Source organism: Monocercomonoides exilis, assembly GCF_001643675.1.
Source record: "Monocercomonoides exilis strain PA203 chromosome Unknown scaffold49-690789, whole genome shotgun sequence".
NCBI classification, from domain to species: domain Eukaryota; phylum Preaxostyla; order Oxymonadida; family Polymastigidae; genus Monocercomonoides; species Monocercomonoides exilis.
In genome coordinates this window covers 604,811-627,358 of record NW_027150594.1, presented here as the reverse complement: position 1 = coordinate 627,358, position 22,548 = coordinate 604,811, and the positions used below count along the sequence as shown (strand labels likewise).

At 38.5% G+C, this 22,548-nt stretch overlaps 7 protein-coding genes across 7 annotated transcripts; 4 read left to right on the top strand and 3 right to left on the bottom strand.

Moving 5' to 3' along the window:
• Window positions 1-393: 393 nt before the first annotated feature.
• MONOS_8919 (uncharacterized protein) lies at window positions 394-4,951 on the top strand (the record flags this gene model as incomplete). The annotated part of the gene is made up of 3 exons (XM_067879368.1): window positions 394-414; window positions 485-655; window positions 722-4,951. 3 exons carry the CDS (start codon window positions 394-396, stop codon window positions 4,949-4,951), a joined length of 4,422 nt encoding a protein of 1,473 aa, XP_067721166.1.
• Window positions 4,952-5,121: 170 nt separating this feature from the next.
• On the bottom strand, window positions 5,122-6,321 carry MONOS_8918 (putative 5'-AMP-activated protein kinase, regulatory beta subunit). Its single transcript, XM_067879367.1, has 4 exons — window positions 6,189-6,321; window positions 5,689-6,085; window positions 5,535-5,615; window positions 5,122-5,446 (listed from the first exon to the last, which is right to left on the bottom strand). Exons 1-4 carry the CDS (start codon window positions 6,237-6,239, stop codon window positions 5,388-5,390), a joined length of 588 nt encoding a protein of 195 aa, XP_067721165.1. The 5' UTR covers window positions 6,240-6,321; the 3' UTR covers window positions 5,122-5,387.
• Window positions 6,322-6,420: 99 nt separating this feature from the next.
• On the top strand, window positions 6,421-8,363 carry MONOS_8917 (ADP-ribosylation factor GTPase-activating protein 1 or 2 A; the record flags this gene model as incomplete). Its single annotated transcript, XM_067879366.1, has 3 exons — window positions 6,421-6,489; window positions 6,549-6,667; window positions 6,719-8,363. 3 exons carry the CDS (start codon window positions 6,421-6,423, stop codon window positions 8,214-8,216), a joined length of 1,686 nt encoding a protein of 561 aa, XP_067721164.1. The 3' UTR covers window positions 8,217-8,363.
• On the bottom strand, window positions 8,291-9,151 carry MONOS_8916 (putative 60S ribosomal protein L26e). The gene is made up of 3 exons (XM_067879365.1): window positions 8,991-9,151; window positions 8,763-8,904; window positions 8,291-8,653 (listed from the first exon to the last, which is right to left on the bottom strand). Exons 1-3 carry the CDS (start codon window positions 9,117-9,119, stop codon window positions 8,493-8,495), a joined length of 432 nt encoding a protein of 143 aa, XP_067721163.1. The 5' UTR covers window positions 9,120-9,151; the 3' UTR covers window positions 8,291-8,492.
• A 53-nt stretch (window positions 9,152-9,204) lies between these two features.
• Window positions 9,205-11,757, top strand: MONOS_8915 (uncharacterized protein). The gene is made up of 3 exons (XM_067879364.1): window positions 9,205-9,270; window positions 9,350-9,553; window positions 9,606-11,757. The coding sequence occupies exons 2-3, from the start codon at window positions 9,371-9,373 to the stop codon at window positions 11,484-11,486; spliced, it is 2,064 nt and encodes a 687-aa protein (XP_067721162.1). The 5' UTR covers window positions 9,205-9,270; window positions 9,350-9,370; the 3' UTR covers window positions 11,487-11,757.
• Window positions 11,758-16,117: 4,360 nt separating this feature from the next.
• On the top strand, window positions 16,118-18,573 carry MONOS_11526 (putative pre-mRNA 3'-end-processing factor FIP1). Its single transcript, XM_067864064.1, has 2 exons — window positions 16,118-16,303; window positions 16,403-18,573. Exons 1-2 carry the CDS (start codon window positions 16,177-16,179, stop codon window positions 18,334-18,336), a joined length of 2,061 nt encoding a protein of 686 aa, XP_067721161.1. The 5' UTR covers window positions 16,118-16,176; the 3' UTR covers window positions 18,337-18,573.
• On the bottom strand, window positions 18,494-22,538 carry MONOS_11527 (putative dynein regulatory complex subunit 7). Its single transcript, XM_067864065.1, has 5 exons — window positions 22,333-22,538; window positions 22,134-22,259; window positions 21,980-22,070; window positions 19,333-21,914; window positions 18,494-19,201 (listed from the first exon to the last, which is right to left on the bottom strand). The coding sequence occupies exons 1-5, from the start codon at window positions 22,489-22,491 to the stop codon at window positions 18,701-18,703; spliced, it is 3,459 nt and encodes a 1,152-aa protein (XP_067721160.1). The 5' UTR covers window positions 22,492-22,538; the 3' UTR covers window positions 18,494-18,700.
• Window positions 22,539-22,548: the final 10 nt, after the last annotated feature.

Here is a 22,548-nt window from a genome sequence, read left to right as displayed (position 1 = left end):
AGTCATTTTTTGAAAGCAGCGCAAATAACAACAATGATAAGCTACACAAAAAAAGGAAAAAACATAAAAATACGTCATTGCGCATTGGACATATGAGCCAAATCAAAGAATCCAAGAATTCAAATCCATTTGCATTGTAGAAGTAATCTTCAGTTATTCATTTGCTCTTCTCGAATTTCAAGTTTTCTTTTTCCAAATTATTCACGTGAAAAAACAAAATATTGCTAATTTAAATGTTTCCTATTAATTTCCTGTGAGATTTAATGTTGTATTGCTGTTCATCATTTTTATTTTCTTTCAAATGAATTTTTAAATTTTTGTGATCAATAGAATTATATATAATTTAAACTTTAATTGATCGTTAGATCGCCTTTTTTATTTCAAATCTGAAAGATGCATTCAACATCGACACGGGTTTTCTATATTTTTCTTTTTATCACATGTAATATATATATGTTTTTTGAACACAATACATTTCTATTAGCGAACTTCGAAACCTGCAATTCAAGATGATTCTTTGAATAAAGAGAAGCGACAAATGCTCTCATCTCTTCAAAGTCTCACGAAAGACAATGAAGAACTTCGCGCTTATGTGTCAGTTTTAAAGGCGGCACTCGATTCTAGAGCCGCAGAACTAGGTCTTGGGGAGAAAAAGGTAATTTAATTTTTATAATCAGTTATTTACTCTAATAAATTTTATTGTGTAATTCTTTTGCAAAAGGGACATATACTGCATGAGTATGAAGCAATGAAACAACAATTAGCTCAGAGCATACAAGACAACGAGGCTAAAATGCAACTTTTATCTTCATTAGAAAAAAAGCTTGAACAGTCTGAATCAGAAGCATATTCATCTCAAAAGTCGCAAGAACAAATTGCAAACGAAGAACTTCGCATGAGAAAAATTGCATCAGATTTGGAAAAGAAAACAAAGGCACAAGAAAGAGACATCACAGCCTTAACAGAAAAGGCAGCACAATTGGAAAGCGGAAATCAAGAAATGACGAAAGAACTTGAAGAAGCAAAACGATCGAACGAACTCTTAACATCAAATCTTCAACAACTGATGGAGCAGCATGAATCACAAATGAAAACTCTTGAAGAGAGTACAAAGCAAATTGGTGGTTATGAGCAACAAATATATACTCTTTCGCATTCTCTTCTAAAGAAAGACAGTCAAATAGAAAAAATGGAAAAAGAAATTTCAGAAATCAAAGCAGAATTCGAAAGTACGAAGGAAAAGCTTGCTCAATCAGAGAAAGTGGCTGCTGATGCATTAAGCATCCAATCAAGTGTTGTTAATGCACATCACGAGGCCAAAGAAGGGCTAGAAGAGGCATTGGCTGCACAAAGGCGTGCAGAAGAGGATGCAAAGAGAGAGAAAAGACGTGCTGACAATCTCGAAAAAGAGCTTACGGAAAAGGAAGAAGAATGGAAAAAAGAAAAAGAACAAAGAGAAGAAGAGGAAGAAGAAAGAAAAAATGAAGAAAAGACATTACGTGAAGAAAGACAGCGTAGAGATGCGGAAAATGAATGTGCGCTGAAAGAAGAGAAGATGAAAGTGGAAGAATTGCAAAAGCAGATACGAGAAAAGGAGTTATCGAGTGAACTGAAAGCTCGCGAATACACCGAAAAGGAAGAGAAGATGCAGAACATCCAAGCCCAAATGGAAGAAGAGCTGCACAAGCTGAAGGAGACAGCGAAGTCGCAGTCAGAGACGATCGAGTCATTGCAAGACGAGCTGCATGCGACAGAAAAGCAGAAGCGGCAAGAGCAGAATGAAAAAGAGCAGACGGCTGATGAGTTGGCTCAGGCAAACACAGAAATTAAGAACTTGAAGGACAGACACCGAATTGAGAGGCAGCTGTTGAACGAGCAGATCCACGCGCTGCGGATGGGAGAGAAGAAGAAAGCAGACGAGCTGAGAGAGAAGGAGAAGGAGATGACCAGCACGTCGATGGAGAAAGAGCGGGAGATGAAAGAGAGAGAAAGGGATATTGTGCTGTTGAAAGAGCGCATTAATGACATGAAGAAGGAGAACGAACGATTGCTGGAAGACATCGAGAAGAAGAGCAACGAAGCAAACGAACTGCGAAAGCGGTGCGACGAGGCGGTTGCAGCTGGGCGGTCAAAGCTGGACGAAGAGAAAGCAATCACGTCTGCTGAAAAAGCTGGAATTCTGTCTAAAATTCAGCAGTTTGAGCGGAAAGTGGAGGCGCAAGGGCGCGAATTGGAGGAAGAGCGGGCCAAGACGAAGGAGATGGAACGACGCGTTGAAGAAGCGAAAGAGCACAGCCGCGTTGAGATTGAGGCGATGCTGACACGAATGCACGAGATGGAAGATGAGGCAGTGCAGAAGGAGAAAGAGAAGGAGGAGAGAAGGAAAGAGTATCTGAACATGTTGGAGGAGGAGAAGAAGAAGACGAGTGATGTGCGGATGATGCTGAATGAAGAGCGGGCAGCGAAGGATGGCCTGTCTGCACAGAACGACAAGCTGCGTGAGGAGATTCTGAATATGCAAGTGCGCGAGAAGGAAAGACTAGCAGCGACGCTGAGTGAGTCGCAGGTGATCACAGAGAGAGAGAAAGAGAAGATTGCTCTGATGGAGAGGATGGAGGCGACACTGAAGGAGCACCACGCAGCAATGATGGATCTGCAGAAGGAGTTAGATGCTGAGCGGAGGAATGTGATTGTACTGGAGGCGAAGCTGAAGGAGAGCCAGGACAAAGTGGCAGACCTGACGAACGAGATGGAGAAAGAGCAGGAAGAAAGAGAGGCAGAACGGAGGATGCTGCAGGAGCATGTGTTCAACTCGACGATGAGTTCAGACGAGCTGAAGGAGGAATACGAGCGGATGAAGGACGAGATGCGGGAGATGAAAGAACAGCTGGGGCAGGTCGAGAGAGAGAAAGAGGATGTAGTGCAAGAACTGGAGAAGAAGAAAGAAGAAGAAGAGAGCTATCAGCGTGACGTAGAGCACATGAAGAAGCTGAAAGGAGAATTTGAGATTCTGTTCCAGCAGATCAAGCGAGACAAGCAAGTGACAGAAGCGGAGCGGAAGCAGATGAAAGAAGAGACCGAGCGGATGGAGAGCGAGCTGCAGAAAGCGACTGAAGCGCTGCAGAGGGAGATTGCGTCGCACAGAGCAGACAAAGCACAGAGCCATGCAGAGATTGCCACACTGCAGCAGCAGCTGTCTGTGCTGAAGGAGCGGTACGAGGCGCTGACGCGGCAGCTGGACGAGAAGAGGGAGAAGCACTCGGCTGCAGAGAGCGACGCGCGGTCGGTGCGTGTGAGCTATGCGAGCCTGCTGGAGGAGAAGAACTCGCTCGAGAGGGACCTGACGATCGCTGTGAACGAGCTGGAGTCGATCAAGGACTCGTATGAGCTGTGCGAGGCCGCGAAGAACATGCTGAAGGAGCAACTGGAGAAGCGGGAAAAGGAGAGAGAGGACGAGATGCTGGCGACAGAGCAGCAGATGAAGAAGCTCGAGAACGAGCTGCGCGACGCGAACGAGCTGTTGGAGTCGAAGAAGAAAGCGCTGGGCGAGTTGGAAGACTTGTACGACGAGCTGAATGCGAAGTACCGCCAAGTGCTGGGAGAGAACCACCGCCTGAAGACGTCCAGCGGGTTCGGCACGATGACGCTGACTTCGAATTTGAATGGAACACACTCTGCTCCTCTCAACAAGAGCATCGCTGCCTCTGCTGTTCCGACTCTTTCGCTCGTCACTCCGCGCCGCCCGTCGATGTCTGGCTCCTCTGCCTCGTCTTCGGCGCAGTCGTCGACCGCTTCCACTCCCGTTTATCCGCCAACAACACCCATCCGAAGCAGACCTGTGGCTTCGCCCTCATCTGCTTCGTCTTCCTCCTCCTCTGCTTCTGCATCAGCCTCATCATCATCTTCTTCTTCTTCAAGCCCTTCCTCATTCACATCCCAGCCACCAATCTCGCCCACTGCATACATCATCTCTGCTGTCCAGTCCTCTTCCTCTTCTTCTCCATCACCTGCGAATGCTCCTTTCTCCTCTGCCTCGCCATCGCACGTGCGCTCTTCGTCGCACACACCCAGTCTTTCATCACACACCGCTTCGTCTGCTGTCCCTTCGATTCGCACCTCCTCTGATCCTTCCTCTGCCTCTGCCTCTTCTTCCAACCAGTTGAACTTCTCTTCAGAAAAGATGGCAAACGAAGGCGAAGGAAGAATTGTTTATGAGTCTGCCCCTCCATCAACAAGATATCCTTTATCATCTCCAACCTCATCACCTTCATCATCTTCTTCTGCTTCTTCTTCTTCTTCAGCATCTACCTCTTCTTCTTCTTCCTCTTCTGCTTCAAACTCTTTGCCATCCACCTCCTCTTCTCCCTCTGTTCGAGAATCGCTCTCGATGTCCATCTCTTCTCTGTCCTCTTCTATTGACTCCAGTGTTCATCCCTCACAAATGCGCTCTTCTTCTTCTTCTTCTAATTCTAATTCTAATTCTAATTCTAATTCTAATTCTTCTGGCTCTGGTTCAGCCTCAGCCTCAGCCTCTGCTTCTCTCTCATCGTCTTCGCCAGCTGTAAATCCCCTTTCTGGCACGCTTTCTGCGACTGAGAATGTCGAAGACAAAAGATCCTTCCGCTCATCTGAAACAAGCACAAATGCTGCAAATCCTTCTTCGTCTGCCTCTTCGTTTGCATCATCATCATCATCTCCATCATCATCATCTCCATCATCTTCAACATCTTCTTCATCTGTTTATGCAAAAAACGCGGCAGCACCAACACCTTCGTCGTTTGCCTCGTACCCGCCGAAATTAGCTGCCGCTCAGCAAAGTCTCCCGCAGCCAGAGGCGCTGAACAGCTCCTTTGCGAATGAAAGCAAGAACGAAGACGATGACAGGAGCATGGACTTGATGTCTGAAATAGCTGATCTGAAGAGCCTTCTCGATGGATTTAAGACTGAGTAGAGCGGGTCGCTGCTGTTCTTATTCGCCTTTTGGCGCTTTCTTTCTCACTTTGTTTGTTTCTTTTTAACATTTGTTGTGTGTTCTTTACTTTTCTTAGCATTTTTTTGAATTTTTGAATTTTGACTTATTTTAACTTCACTACATCGAAAACAAAAAAATTAGAAAAAATATTTTTTTAATTTTTTGATTGGCTGTGCAGAAGTGAAGAAAAAGATAGTGTCGCAATTGACAGATTAAAATGGCACAATAAGAAGAATGGCAGAAATTGAATACTTCAGATTTCAAGATAATTGTAAGTTATGACATTTTAAAATGTCAAGATAAAAGAATTATAAAAGCTCCGGAGAGCCAGTTGAAAGAACCAGAATGAACGCTCCAGACGCACGAATGATGAGATGAGTTGATGAAATGGAGAGATGATTAGTCAGGAAGAAGTTCAGAGAGAGCACACAACTGATTGAGGAAGATGAACATGAATAAGATTGTTGATATTGCCTAAAAATATTCATAAAGAAAATAAACCAATGATATAGCAAGTTGAATATAATTACTAAAATTCTATTTTTCAAATAATAATACACACCTTCTTTGTCTCTTGTTGCGTGTTCATCAATTCTGTGCATCCATTTTCCATCAACTAGAAATTTGTATTCATAAGTAAATCCTAACAACAAAATTCCATTTTTTCAAAAGGTTAAATAAAACTTATATAATCTTTTCTAATATAAATTACAAACCAGGAAGAAGCAAAAGGGTAACTTCCCAAATTCCGTCATCTTTTCTGCGTTGTAATGGAACACTTGATTTCCACCCATCGAAAGATCCTCTAAGAAAAACCCTAGAACCTTGGAATGGCCAAACAAATGAAACGATTATAGGAGATCCAATGCTTGGAGTAGCGTTTGCATCTATTCGGCGTATTCTTGCCTCATATTTATCAACACATGAAATCAATTTCATTGTTTTGAAATCAATAAAATATTCAACTTGATGTGGCGGTTTTGAAAAAAGACTTTCAACACTTTCTTGAGAAGGGTGAAAATCTATAATTACTTTTTGAAGCGCATGATCTCCAACTTCTTGATGAAGAAACCCTTGTTCAAGTTGTTTTTCAACTTCTTTACTGAGCTGAACCTGAAAAATCAAACACCAATCAAATTAAAGAGACATAGTACATATTTCAAAATAAGGATTTTTTATCTATCATTCTTTCGATCGCAATAATGAGTTAGAAAACCGAATAATTTAGTCCATGAGGTTCAAGAAACCAGCGAATGTCTGTTATCATCAATTGCAACAAAAAACACGAACCTCAGAAAATATAAAAGGTTTTAAAAAAGAGAATTTTCGATCATAAAATGAATGACATGAAAAATATTCATCAAATAATTTGTATTAAATTCCAAATGGTTTCATTGATCAAATAGTTTAAATTTTATATAGGTTCATTTGATCAATAAAATCAATAAATGTCTCGCACAGACTCTCCAGATTGGAAAGAGAGGCTTGCAGTTGTGAAGCAACAGCGCGATAATAGAGTATGATGCTTTTAGAAGGGTATTATTTTGAATATTTTGTTGCTTATGATCTTATGCAGTATTGCTTTGATTGCGGAGCTTATTCTACGGGATGGATGTCAGCATCTTATGGAGTATGTATTTGCATTGCATGTGCTGGAATTCATCGAGGACTGGGAGTTGCTCAAACGTTTATTCGGTTTGCTTTTTATTTCATTTGATTTATGTTATTTCATGCTCTTCAAAATAGTTCAACTGATCTTGATGAATTGAGAGAATCTGAAATTTTATCACTTGAATTGGGAGGAAATAAAAAAGCGAAGGAATTTTTTGAAACTCATGGATGGACGGATTCGCAACAAAGTTTTGATCTTCAAAAGAAATATTCTTCAAGGGCAGCAAAACAATATCGTGAAGTATTGCAAAAAAAGATTCAAAAAGCTTTGGATAAAAAAAGGCAATCAATTGCTGTAGAGAATTCTTCGAAAATGGGTGATTCACCAAAAGTGGAAGAAAAGATCCAAGAGTCAGATGATCAAACTGAAAATTCTCCTGTTGTCAAGGCTAAAAAGCAAGATAAACATGCTAGTGTTGTTTCAGAAAGTGAAGAAACAAAAGAGGAACCCGAAGATCCATTTATATTTATGACAACTATTACTTCACAGTCTCCTTCACAATCTCCTTCTTCTACTCACTCTCCTGCTTTTTCGCTTCAATCATCTCAACAAAAACCAAAATCTCTTTATCACAAGGATAAATCTAATCAATCATCTTCTTCAAAAGTTCAGCATCCAGCGAAATCTGCATCGGGCAAATCTGGAAGATTTTCTGGATCTGAAGAGCAGCTTTCTGTTCCATCTCACACTTCGCAAATTGCATCATCATCTTTAGCCGAAGCACTGGCCCAGTACAACGTCTTCTCGCCATCTCCACAAAATCCACAGAAGAAAAAAGAAGCATTGAACCGATCGGACAGCTCTGATGATTCTGACTCAGACGACAGCTTCTCACACTCTCATTCGACTGCTTCTCATTCGCGCAGCCAGATGGGTGCAGACAGAGCTGTTCCTGCGACTCGTCTTCCACCACACACTTCAAAATGGGACGGGGTTGGCAGCACTCCGCATCCGGAAGACGGGGAGCGGGACGGCGGAGATGCGGGGGACACTTCCTTTGAGGCCTTCATTGCGACGTCTATTGACGGAATCGCTCGGTTTGCCCAGTCGTCGGTGGCTGCTGGAAAGACGTGGTGGCAGAAAGTGCAGAAGGAGTGGCTTGGAGTTCCAGACGAAAAGGAGGAAAGAGTCGATGACAGGAGCAGAAAGGGACCAGTTGTGAAACAAGAGAGAGAGCAGAGAGAGGAAGCAAGGTTTGAGAATAAAGGAGGATGGGGAGATGACGAAAGCTCTTCTGATGAAAATATGAGTTCAAAACATAAAAAGCCCACTTCAGAAGCTCGAGTCAAAAGTCAGCAACAAAAAAAGTCAAGAAGTGAAGTTAGCAAGGATGATAATGACGATGAAGATGATGAATGGAATTGGGGAGCAAGCACAACCAAATCTAATGAAGCAGGAAAAACATCAAAGAAACCCGTTAAATCTCTTCAAACGAAAGCAAAAGCAACAAAAAGTGGTTGGGAAAGCGACAGTGATAACGATGAAGAATGGAACGCTCCTTCTTCAGTTAAAAACACGAAAATACGAAGTTCTGGTGGTTGGAATACTGACGATAATGATGATGACTGGTGATGAGTTGAGATTTTAACTCTTTCACTCAACATGTCATGCGATATTATCCTTTCTTTTTGTTTATTCGTTTTTTTGTTGTGTAAGTATTTCACAATTCCCACACATTTTTCATGTCGTCTTTTGAATATTTTTACAATTACGTTTTTTATTTATATTTTAAACCAGAGAGCTTAAATATAAAAAAAAGATTGAAAGAAAGAAATGATCCGTCCTTATTCCCAATTATTTCCCGCAGAATGTGATTTGGTCAAAGTTTGGTGAAGCGTGTTGAATTGTTTAATCAAGTTTCATCACTTCAGTTTGGGTAATCTTTCCTTTGTCTGCATCTCTTGCACGAACAGCAGCACGACGAGCAATCAGTTTCTTTCTATCAGCCGTCATTTTGAATGATTTAAGTTCAACGTTTGATGGATGAATTGGGATGTGAACTTGTTGTCCTGAATAAAAAAAATTGATTAAATTTAAAAATAAAAATTTAATTTTTGAATGTATTATCGTGAAATAAATAAATTATTTGAAGCTTAAATTCGTTGAACAAGTACGAACCATTGGCTTTTTCTCTTGTAAGTCTGTCAACTTCAATGTAATTGTGCTTTCTTCTAACATTGATCACTTTTCCAACTGTGTTCTTCTTCTTTCCAACCATAATCCTCACTTCATCATCACGGCGCACTGGAAGAGAACGAATCTATAAAATGTTCAATAATTTATAGCAAATCAATTGTAACCATGATCCAGAATATGATAAAAAGTAGAAAATTGATAAAATGCAACCTTATATTTTGTACGAAGATCTTTTGATAAATGGATGGACATAGCAATACGCTTTTTGTGTGATGGTGCTGAAAAGAGAGCTTTTCTGCACTTGCGACGGCTGGATGACACGTTATGAGAAAATTTCATCTCCACCAATAACTTCCTAATTAAGGATATACAAAATCAATTTTGATCAAAAAATTTTATATTATCGTCGAAACCCTTAATTACTTATAAAAATCTCGAATCTCAATTTAAAAATTACGAAGATAAAATTTTACGTTTTTAAAAGTTGTTAGTATGCATAAATGAAATTAAAAGTTAATTTTCAATTGAAATACTTGTTTATGTTCATATTTTCGATTTTTAACGGAAAGCCTATTTAATCATATTTGAGGATGAATATAAGATTTTCGTCTTCAACGGACGAAGCTACAATTTTGAAAATTGAACCTTCGTTGACAGTGAAAGAAATAAAACAGATTTTGGCAAATTCTAAAAATCTTAATCCAAAAGACTTTTTCTTAGTTGAATCAAGTAGAATATTGAATGACAATTCAACTTTTCAACAATTGTTAATCGTATGATATTTTGATCATTTTTCAAGTGATATAATGTCTTTTTTTAACTTAGAATGAAGGAAGAACAGTGTTTTATTATTTCAAAGATGATCCAATTTTATTGAAAAACTTGGAAAAAGAAAATTCTTTTTCATTATCAAGCAAAGACAATAAAAATAAGTTATCCAAAGATTTTTATGATTCTTCCTCTTCCAAAGATTTTGATTGTTCTTCAAATGAAACTCATCATCAATTTCGTTTGACTCCATTACTTCGCCAATTTTATAGACATCCGCAAATAAACAAACTCAGACGGATTATAAAGGAACATCCCGAAAGTTTATTGGAAATTCTCGAATTAATACAGAGGAAGAATACTCTTTTACTTAAAGAAATTGCCAAAAATCAGTCAGCATTTATTTCTATTCTTGTAGATGCAAAAATTGATGATGTCCCACTTATGGAAGGAGAGGCAAACACAAAAAGTGATCCATTATTAATGCAAGCAGTGGAAGAGTCGTATGAAGACACAATAAAACCCAGATTTCTTACTCCTCCATTGCAGCCTTCCAGCAAATCAATCAAAAATCACAACGAAGATGAATCCACAGCCAAGAAAGAAAGCACTTTTGAATGTTCTGTACCTGAAAATAACTCTAACACCCAGTTTTCTCAAAAGCATATTCGCTCACTCTCTCCTCTACCATCTCCTCTCTTCATCACCCCAACAAGCTCCATTTCACCTTCGTCTCCTGTCTTAGCCGGTGAATCTTCTCCTCGTCTGACTGATCTTTCGCCCTCTCGCTCTTCGAGCCCTTCGCCTTCATTGGCTCCAAAGGCTTTAACACCTTCTGTGTTGCATGCACCTTTTGCTTGCAAACCGCAGACTGCTCCTAATTCATCAGCCATTTCACATCATTCTCTTTCTCCATCTTTGACCACTTCAGCTTCTGCCCCTTATTCCACAAATCCCACTTCTTCATTGTCTTCCTCGCCTTCCTCTTCCACATCATCATCTTCTTCCTCCTCTTCCTCATTCTCATCCTCATCCTCCTCCTCCTCATCTTCTTTTCATTCTTATTCTTCCATTTCTTCTGTCTCTTCAAAGTCTGTTTCTCCTCCGCTCTGCAAAAAAAGCCCTTCTCCTTCTCTTTCCACATCCACCACACCAACACCACAACACCCACTTCCCTTTTGGAAGCGCCTGCCCTTTTTCAGCACCAAAAAGCACGAAATACTTCACGACTCCCACGTCGCTGACTTCGCCTTGTGTTTGCCTGTCACTTCGGGAAAGTCATCGCGCCCACCGCCCAATCAGCTGCCTTGGAAGAAAACTGATCGTCTTCTGCCTTTTTCGTCAGGCGACGAGAGTTTTATTCTGTCGTCGCGAGGGATCATTCCACAGGGAAGGTCAAAGCGTGCTGCAAGAGGGAGGTCTGCAACGCAAAGAGAACAAGAAGCGAATTCATTTGGGGAGGCAGCGAATGAGCAGAGTGTAGCTGAAGAGAGGCGGCGGATGAGGATGCGCCCGCAGACGCATCTGATTGTGACGTCGGTGGATGAAGAGGAGAGCATCCAGCGGATGCACAGGGAAGCGCTGAAGGAGATGGAGAGTGTGAGGGACGCGACAGCGCAGGTGAGAGAAGAGCCGACGGAGGCAGAAAACCCAAAGGGGATGGCTGTTATGAGGATTATACACGAGCAGCTGGGGATCTCATTGACAGATGCTGAGGATTCACAGGAAACGACTGAAGACAAAGAGGAGGAAAAACAACGAATTCAAGAAATAAATGCAACTGAATGGGATCAGTGGCAAAAAATGAAAGAGAGACGAGAAGGAATGGACAATAGAATCACGTTAAATTGCAAGGATGATCGGCGTATTGAACAAAACTCATCAAGAAGTTACATGTCAAATCAAAGAATTAATGCAGATTCAGGAGCAGTCATTTGAAAAAAAAAAGAAGAAGAATCGTTTATTTTATTGCTGTAATATTTCTTTATCCTTATTATAAGTATTTTCGTTTTTAAGCCCGTTATGTTTGATATATCAAAAATATTTTTGTGTTAATTCAAATTTGAAAAGGTTTTTGATCAAAAATCTTTTTTTTTTTTAATTTTTTATTTGCAGGTATTGTCAATTCTTTTCAATTTATTGTTTTATTGTACTTCTCATCCTTTAAAGTATTGATGATTTCTTTTCCAAAAATAGATTTAATTGTTTTCATATTTCTTTTTTCAACAAACTTTTATGTCAATGGAAATTTCTATTCTATAAAACTGAATCAACACTGAAAATTGAGGGAAAAAAAGATTCAAAAACATTATTAACAGTTTTGTAAAAATTCTTTTATTTTACTTGGAAAAGCATTTTCTGAATTTTTCAACAAATTTTGAAAAACTTGGATTGCAAAAAATGGAATATAATAAAGAAAAATTCAATGAAATGGATGATCTTTTTTGAAATCATTCTTTCGTTCGAGTTTTGATCAAAAATAATATTTCAATGGGATTCAAAAAATTATTTTGCTATAATAAAAGCAACATTACGAACAATATGTATTAACATGTTTTGTTCAATTTTTCAAAATCTTTTTGAGATGAAATTTTATGATCAAAACTCGAACGAAGTGTGATTTCAAAAAGGATCAGCCAAATGACGTCAAAATAACCAATAGCTTTATGAATCATTTATTCTTTTATTTGAACAAAATTTCGTCAAACATTGTTGAGAAAAATATTTTTTCAGAAAGATATCTTAACAAATAATTCTTTTTAAAATAAAAAAAATGACAAAAAAAGATTTAAACAATGAAGCACATATCTTTTTTTGTTCATATGGGTGATTATTATTGAAATCATATATTTTCGATCAAATAATTCGGATTGATATTTATATTTTGAATTTAAGTTTATAAACACAGAAAAGTGACAACTCCTTTAAAAACCATCACTGTCTTTCTTCATCACAAAATTTTGGCATTTGAAACAAAAGAAATAATTTTTTCATTTCACTGACAAATTCCTTTTCTCTGACAATGAATTTTCATTATAATCATCACCCCGAAAAAAAGTATGATTTCAAAAATAATCACCCATATAATTGTGTGATTATTTTTGTGAATATAACTTTTTTTGATGTGTTTATTTTTCAATGATTGTCAGTTTTTTGAAAGGAATTTTGCATTTTCATTTTTAAAGAATCACAACAATTTGAAAAACAAATGTTTTTGATTCAAAAAAGATGAAAACGTCTTTTATAACCCTTTTAACTTTTTGGTGTTCTTTTGCTGATATTCAAGGGACTTTTTTAATCCGAAAATTTTTAATGAAATATTACGACATCAAAAATAATCACCCAATTTTTTGAAAAAATCAAATACAGTCTTAACCGGATACAGTTTGCGCAAAAAATACCGGACATCGTAAAAAATACCGGACAAGATCGATATCTCAATAACCGCAAGAAGAAAAAATCTGACGATTTTCCTCAAAATAAACCCCGTCAATACAAACTCAATTGATAAACGAAACTTTCAAAATAGCTTCATTTGTGCTCAGAAAATATATGTATCGAAATCTCGGAAAACAAAAAATCATATTTCTCCGAGATTTCGATACATATATTTTCTGAGCACAAATGAAGCTATTTTGAAAGTTTCGTTTATCAATTGAGTTTGTATTGACGGGGTTTATTTTGAGGAAAATCGTCAGATTTTTTCTTCTTGCGGTTATTGAGATATCGATCTTGTCCGGTATTTTTTACGATGTCCGGTATTTTTTGCGCAAACTGTATCCGGTTAAGACTGTATTTGATTTTTTCAAAAAATTGGGTGATTATTTTTGATGTCGTAATATTTCATTAAAAATTTTCGGATTAAAAAAGTCCCTTGAATATCAGCAAAAGAACACCAAAAAGTTAAAAGGGTTATAAAAGACGTTTTCATCTTTTTTGAATCAAAAACATTTGTTTTTCAAATTGTTGTGATTCTTTAAAAATGAAAATGCAAAATTCCTTTCAAAAAACTGACAATCATTGAAAAATAAACACATCAAAAAAAGTTATATTCACAAAAATAATCTCCCATATCAATTTCTCAATAACTTTATAAAGGATAATAATGACAATTTACCCCTTTTCGTTTCTTTTTTATTCCAACTCTTTTGACATTTCAAACTCTTATTTTCATGTCGACTGTGCGTTAAAAAAAAATTACAGAAATCACAGAGAAACAAAAATACCTTTTTCTTTGATTTTTCAATTATTGATTTTTCATCATTTTGTCGTCTTAAAAGTGAAAGATAACAATGTCAAAAGAGTGATCATAGAAAAGATACTTTGACAAGAAAGTTATTGTGATTTCTTGTCTTGTTGTAATTGAGAAGTCGATATCATCAGAAACATTATGCACAATCTTTTTTTTCACATTTTATTTTAAAAAAAATTATATTCTCACAAATTTTTCTTTAATTATCACACGAATACATTAGTATTTCAACAGATAAAAATATTTCGGAATTTTCAAATTTCAGGAAACTGAAACTTTATTTATAATTTGGATTTCTGATTATTCTTGAAGAATATTTCTTTTTTCGAATGAAATTGTATTATCCAAAATGTGTACAGTCAAAACCGGATATAATCACGTCGAATATAATCACATTCGTTTATAGTCACATTTTTCCATGCACTGACATTTTTGTCCAATTTTTCATTCATTTTCCATCGAATATAATCACAGGGATGAAAATTTATAATCACATTTTAAATTATAATGGGTGATTTTTTCAATGAAAAATCGGTTTTTTGATCAGAAATATTAATTTTTGGATTTTTCAAAAATGTGCTCAAATAAGTCTGAATAATATTATAAAACAATAAAAATTGTTATTTCTATTGAAAAATGTGTATTTGTCAAGTTTTTTTAAAAATAAAAAAATCGACACAAAATTAATTATTTCAAAAATAAAATTTCATTTTTTTCTGTGTAAAGTCACATTGCTTATAATCACAATCGGATATAGTCACAAAAAGTTGTGCAAAAACTGATGTGATTATATCCGGTTTTGACTGTATTTATTTTTTTGATAATTCTTTCTCTTCTTTCTCATTTTCCTTTTCTCCAACAATAATTCCAAATATGAAAACTTCAATGCAAAGTCGAAAGTTCGAAAAACTTTAAATTTTCTTAAAGTGGACAAAAATCAATAAAAGTCAAAATGCATTAATATTGTTGAAATATCAATGTCATTAGTTATTTTGATGATTTTCAATCTTTTTTCCGATATATTTTTGTGCTTCCTTTTGTTTAATTGCAAATTTTGAAAATATGAGAGGAATTCTGATATTTTTTTATCTCGTTTCAATTGAAAGCACTCTTCATCACTGAAATTTTGCCAAAGAAAAATTTAGTTTTTCAACCAATATAACGAAGGAAAAAAATATAATATTGGCTCTCTTATTTCTTGTTTTATTATTTCAAAACACTCATTTCTAATTGATGCAAACAAATATTTAAATTTATGTGTGGAATTCATTTTTGAGTTTGTTTTGGTTAGAGATTTTCAAAATTTGCAGAAAACAACAACACAAACATTGAGAAAAATATTCACAAATTCTTAAGAAAAAAAATTATTCATCAGTTGAATGGTATTTGATAAGCATTTATTTATTTTGTTAAATTTTCTGGTTTCGATAGAAAATTTCTCGATTTCAAATGAAAAATTTCGACTTTGAATGAAAGTTTTCAGACTTTGAATAATGTTTGGTGTGTTTATACAGTCAAAACCGGATATAATCACATCAGTTTTTGCACAACTTTTTGTGACTATATCCGATTGTGATTATAAGCAATGTGACTTTACACAGAAAAAAATGAAATTTTATTTTTGAAATAATTAATTTTGTGTCGATTTTTTTATTTTTAAAAAAACTTGACAAATACACATTTTTCAATAGAAATAACAATTTTTATTGTTTTATAATATTATTCAGACTTATTTGAGCACATTTTTGAAAAATCCAAAAATTAATATTTCTGATCAAAAAACCGATTTTTCATTGAAAAAATCACCCATTATAATTTAAAATGTGATTATAAATTTTCATCCCTGTGATTATATTCGATGGAAAATGAATGAAAAATTGGACAAAAATGTCAGTGCATGGAAAAATGTGACTATAAACGAATGTGATTATATTCGACGTGATTATATCCGGTTTTGACTGTACTTAAAAAACAATGATTTATTCAAAAAGTTTTCCGTTCACGCATGATAGTAATTCCACCATTCATTTGTTAAAAAAATAAATAAAAATAATAAAGAAATGACAAATCTTTTAAAGCATTATGTCAAACAAAATTCATAATGCTTCAAATTTTCCCAGTTGTCATTATTATTTGTTTCATTTTTTCCATTTTTCTCTTTTCTTTTTTGACAAATTATTCATCAAAAAATATTTAAAAAGTTAAAATTCTTTTGAAGGAAAATTTATTGTGAAAAGAATAAAATTAAAAATAACTGCAAAATATTATTTCTTGATAAAGATTAGTTTTCGCAAATGTTCATTCGATCATTTCCCTATTTAACAATTTTTTCTTTTTTGACAAAAAATATTTTGAATATTTTGGGGAAAAGAAAAAATGAGTCAACAAGAAACCGAACAAAAAGTTGAAGAAATTGATGAAGATGAAGGATTTGATATTACTCTGCAGAATTCATTTCTTTCTGATGAAACTGTTGCTCAAACCACAAAACAACCCACTCAACGTATGATAAAAACATTTATTTGAAACAAAGAAGTCATTTATATTAATAACGATTTTCAATTCATTTGCTGCTTTTTGAAATACTTTATATACTTTTTAGAGGTTATCCAAACTCGATCAAAGCCAGAAACAAAAACGAGTCTGATAAATTCTTTGCCAAGTGTTGCAGACGATCAAAGTCTTTCTTCACAAATGGAAAAAATGCTAGCACCAAATGCTCCACCTCCATTTTATAAAGGTCAATCAATCTTTGAAGTTGACCTGGAGCAAACTGGAAAACCTTGGAATCAACCAGGCGCTGATTTAACTGATTATTTTAATTATGGATTCAATGAAGAAACATGGCTTACATATTGTGCGAAACAGACAGCACTTAGAGCAGATGTAAAAAATAAATTCGAGGGGTCCCAATCAAAAGATCAGACAAAATCTTCTGTGATACCAATTGTTTCACTAAGCGGAACAGGACCCCTTCTCCAGAAACCGACGATACAGGCACATCCAATTGCCGCACTCGCAGTTCAACCTGAAAAGAAAAAGCCTCATGTAGATGAATCTCTTGATTTGGATCCAGATTTTGCTGCATTTGAACTCGAAGTAATGCAAGCAACAGAAACGAAACCTTCTGTTTCCAGTGCATCTTCATCTTCATCTTTGGTATCAACATTAACTCCGTCACCTTCCACTATTTCAGCGTCTCCTCAAAATCCAGTTGGTGCTCCATCAGTTTCTGCACCATCACTTCCTCCAATATCTTCTGCATCTCATATTCCTGGTTCTGCACCATCTGCCTCCATGATGCAATTAAATACAGCCTCTTCACCTTCTTCTGGCTCCCAAGGAAACGAGCCGTTCGCTTCAGATCCAATACGTGCGAAGCAACCTGAACAAATGGCTGGAGAGAAAGGTCCATCAACAGCTGCATCTGAACAACAGTTTGCTTCATTTGGCTCGCAGCAACCCAGCGAACAGAGTTCCCATGCAATTCCTTCTCCAACACAGACAGGCTCTTCACAATATCCTCTCATGCCTGGCCAAAGCGGAGAACCACTCAAAATGATGTATCCGGGAGAGCAGGCACAGATGATGCCTCAGGGAAACCCGCAAATGCCCTTCCAACAGGCAGGCCAAAGACCAAACTTCAGCTATCCAATGCGAAGTCCGCAATATCCAACACAAAACCCATCTCTGCAACAGCAACAGCAGCAGGCTCAGCCAGGCAAAGTTCCGCTCTTCCAGACACAGGACATGGGTGCTCCACCAGCGTCTAGCTATCCAATGGGATCCCCGCCTCCTTTCCAGCCGCCCAGCCAGAACGGTATACCTGCTGCAAATGGCGCATATGGAATTCCTCCGCATGGCCCGTTGCTCGATGGCATGATGCCGCGCATTATCCCTTCGATGCTGGGACACCAGCCACCAGCACAAATGTATCCTGGTGCCCCGATGCAGCCTGGGCAGCCTGGACAACCTGGACAGCCTCCGCTGTTCCCGTCATCTTCGCAATCTTCGAATGAAGCTGCTCAGAAAGGAGCTTCTTCGCACTCGTCTCGCTCTTCTAACTCTTCCTCATCGTCATCTCCATCGTCATCATCTTCATCTTCGACCTCTTCTGGTTCTTCTTCTTCATCATCTTCTTCTTCATCATCCCAATCTAGCTCAAGTTCATCGAAGAAGTCTACTTCTGATAAGAAAGATAAATCATCGGAATCTTCCAAAAGCAAGAGATCTACAAAGAGCAGTCACCATTCGCCTTCCAAACAATCAAGCTCTTCATCATCATCTCTTTCATCTGCTCCATCTTCCTCTTCCTCTTCCTCCTCTTCCTCATCTTCTGCACCTTCTTCTTCTTCTTCCTCTTCCTCTTCTTCAAAACACGGAGACAAGAGTCGCACTTCGCATCACACCAGCAGGAGGCATTCACACCACAAATACAAGTCCCGCTCGAGATCGCGTTCGAGATCCCATCCATCGCGCTCACACTCACGCTCATTGTCACGTGACGAAGCACACAAGCAGAAAAAGAGAAGATGAAAGAGCAGAGTGAATGCTCTTTTATTTAGAATAGAAGTTCAAATCTTTTTTTAAATTCACTTTTTATCTACAGCTTTTTCTGTTCACTTCACAATAATTTCTTATCCTTGCCAATGTTTTTAGCATTTTTATTCACAAAAATTATCACATCCCCCAGTTCACATTTCAATTTGAACGTTTTCTGTTTCATTTCTTTACACAACAGGAAAAAAACAATTGCAATTAATCGAAAGAGAATTTTGTGAGATGAAAAGGAATAAAAAACTAAAATTATTTTTTGAAGATAAAATGACTTGAAATAGTAACAAGAACGCAAAAACATAAAAAGAAACAAGAAGAGCCAATGAGAAATGAGAAGTGACCGTTAGTAGATTGAGCTGAGGCGTGGATCAGACCTCAGCTTGTTCTCCATCTCCTTGAGGCGAACGTCAAAGTCCTGCTTAAACTTGCTCAGCCGCAGCTTCGCAACATTGAGGGAGAAGACGATCTCGTCGTACTTCTGCACACTCGCCTCCAGCAGCTCCTTGTCTGCATGATCACCCAGCTTGTCAATATACTCCTGTTGTTCCACCGCCTCCTGCTCCAACTTCTGTCTCCTCCTCTCCATCACCTTCAGCCTCTCGTGCATTCTGTTCTGGAAGTGCCGCTTGAATGCCTCCACAACAGCACGCGCCTGGTGCGGCAGAAGAGGCGATGATGTGTCATAATCCTTAAGGAATGGTGCCAAATAGTCGAATGCGCCTTGTGCTTCGCCGTCTTTGTCTTTGCTCTCGTCGCTAGCTCGCAACGGCGCTTGGACAGAGTAGTGAAGTGTGTCAAATATGCTCTTTCGGAGCGTCAACTGTCCTTTCAGCTCGTCAATGTGCTAAAATTATTAATAAGAAAAAATATTGATTATTGTTGAGAGATAGCGAACAAATAAAAATAAAAATAATGATTTTATTATAACATATCATTGTTAAAAAAAGCAATTGAATATATTAATAAAAAGCACACTGTTAGTATTCTAATAGCATCCTCATCTGCTTTAGCCACAGCAACCTGCAATGCAGAAAAGTCCTTTCCCAGCGCAACCCATTCGTGTTGCAGGGCAATTGCAGTCGGACGAGCAGCAAGTGGATCAGCCTTCTTGACATCGCACTGGAATCCTCCCGCCGCCTCGTCGGGACGGAAGGTGCGTGTGTCAGATGTCAGATATCCCTTCTGTGGATGCATCACCACCTTCACCCGCAGCTCGTCTCGATCAAGCCAGAACACACGCTTCTTCACACACGTGTGCCATTTATCCTGAGGAAGATACTTGTTCACATCAAACTCGTCTGATATCCGCATTATTTGTGGCGTCCCTCTTCCTGTGTTGCCTGCATTCATTCCCCCCATCCCGCCTCTGCTGTCTCTGCCTCCTTCCATCCACCCATGTTGATCGCCAAACATCCCTCCTCCCATTCCGCCATCTGGATTCATCACACTGTGACTCCGCTTAATCAACCTGTCGCTTCTACCCTTGAAATACTCAATCACTTTCTTCCCCACTCGCTCTTCTCGCTTCACCAGCCCGTCTCTCCTTCCATTCTCTCTGAAGTTCAGAATCGTCACTGTCTCGTCGTTAATGCATGACACCACATGATCCACCTGCCCTGGCTCAAACTCACAGATCACTCGATTTTCTTTGTAGAGAATGCGTCGCACAGACAAGAAATCGCTTCTGTTTTTGAAGAATTCCCGTGTCTCCTTCACAACTGCCCCTTCTTCTGCCCCGCCAAGCTGCTCATTCCCGTTCCCTCCTCTGCCACTTCCGCCTGTGCCGTCGTTGCTGAAGCTTCCGTTTCCCTCTCTCCATACACTTTCTCCTCCGCCATACGAATCCTTTCCAGTAGCATCCAGTGCTCTTTCCCCTCCTCTTCCTTCTTCTTCTTCGTCCGTATCCAAAATCTCCACACTCGACACAAGTCCGTCTTCGTTGAGGAATGTCGTGAACTTCTCTTCTTTTGCTGTTCCATATGTTATTCCCTTTCCTCCACCAGGGAAACGCTCATGATGCTCTTCTCGCGTCAGTTCTAGAGGCTTCACCCAAGTTGGAGGAGTCTCCAGAATCTCGTCCTGCATCTCTTCTTCATCTTCCTCGTCTTCCTCTTCAATCAACCCCATTCCGTCTCCATTTTCTCCGTCGTTGCCTTCTTCTTCCTCATCCATGTCTTCACTTCCTTTTGCAGCTGCTTCTTTGTCTCCCTCTTCTTTCTTCTCTTCGCCTTCCTTTTTCGCTTCCTTTTCTTCTTCAGTCTTTTCTTTTTCATTCGAAGCTTCCGGATTCGCTCCACTTTCCTCGTTATCCCCTCTGGCAGAAGGCAAAGAAGACGATGGAACAGATGTTTGCAATGCCAAATCAGGCTGAGGCTGTTGCGGTTTCTTCTTTTTCCTTCTCGATTCGACCATGATGCTTGTCCACTTGTCGGCGTCAGATATGTCAAACTCTCCTTTGTCTTTGATCTCCTTTGTGAGTGCGGCCCAGCAGTTCTTGTTGTTGTACACACTTTCTACCCCGAGGTACATCGACGCCAACGGAGACGTCGCCAGCTGCATCTGCGCATTCAGCTCTTCAATCGCTTTTCGAGTCTCTTCCGTTTCAGCTCTGAACTTCTTCTCCTCCGCAAGAATAGCCATCAGCTCTTTCTCCTTCGCCTTCAGCTCTTCGATGTTCAGCCCCGTCGCCCGCACCACCTCAGTCACGCTGAAGCTGCGACCTGTTGTCGACTCAACAAACATCGTCTTCGTCACTCCCCTCGCACCTGGGCGCACAAGCACCCAGCAATGTACGGGCTTCGGTATAAGCGCCAAGCGCCGCTCTTCTTCCTCCTTCCGCTTTCTTTCTTCTTCTTTCTCTTTCTCTTCCTCCATTTTTCTCTGCTTCTCTCTCGCGTCTTTCTCTGCTTCTGCTTTCAGAATGGCATCCAGCTCAATCATCGTGAGCACTTGCCCATCCACTCCCATCTGGTGCTTCAGTCCTCGCACTTTCACAATCTTCGTCTTCTTCTTCGGAGGCTCCGCCGTCTCCGCAGCTGCTCCCTCTGAAGGAGTGGTCGATTGCACCTGCGCTGGAGCCTGTGAGTCTCCTTCCCCTTCCTTTGGCGCTTCCTCCTCCTCCGCTTCATCGTCAGTGACTTCGACCTCAATCCAGTCGTCATCGTCTTCCTCTTCTTCTTTCTCCGCAGTTGACCCAAACGCTCCCCCCCCTCTTGAACCGTCTCTGGTTCCTTGACGCTTTCCGGCGTCTCGACTTCCTCCTCTCGTTGGCATTCTCGAGCCAGTGGTGCTTTCTTCTCCTTCTTTCATCTCTCCTGAAGCAATCTTTCTTTGCTTCTCTCTTTCTTTTTCTTCTTCTTCCTTTTTTGTTGCTTCATCATATTCAGAGCGAAGTGAATAACGCTTTGCAATCGTATAGCTTGGAACTCGTTTCTTCTTTTCAGGAGGTTTTGGTGGGAGTATTGGCTGAGCTGCATCACAAGAATCAAGCGCGCGACTTCCTCGCGCAATGTATTCATTGCAATATCCAACAACACAATATGCATTAAATCCAGCAGCTTCAATTTTGAAAATATTTAAAACATTCAAAAATAAAATTTTAAAATTGAATCTAACAACATACCAATCAAAAGAGAACAAAGCAGCGTTGAAATATCAAAAGCATTTCCAGCTTTTGATATCAGTGTTGTGTATGGCGATACAAGCGTAGTTGGCTAAAACATTCAGAATAACATAATTAATTAAAAACATCATAATCAACAAAATAAGTATCGAACCATCTTAAAAATATCCTCAAGGGGTTGAAAGTCGATTCTATCAGCAACAAATTTGATGCACCCTTCAAGCTCATATAATTCTGGAAATGGAAGAACAGTTGGGCAAATAGTTGTTGAAATGAATTTCTTTTTAATTTCAAGTCAAATAACAATTTTATTTTCAAAGATATTTATAAAATATTAAAAAATTGAGGCAAACTTGAATTCCACATTCATTGAAGGGGCACAAGAAAAGCTCTGCACGTTTTGGAAAAATTAGTTGAAATTGCTGTCTGACATTTTCAACAAATGCAAGAGTTATCTCTTCTTTTTCAGTATTATGATAATATGAAGAAGGGTAATCTTGTATCTCTGACATCTGGTTAGTCTTTTAAAAAAATGATAATTTAAATTAACTTGAAACTGGAAGGGGTTT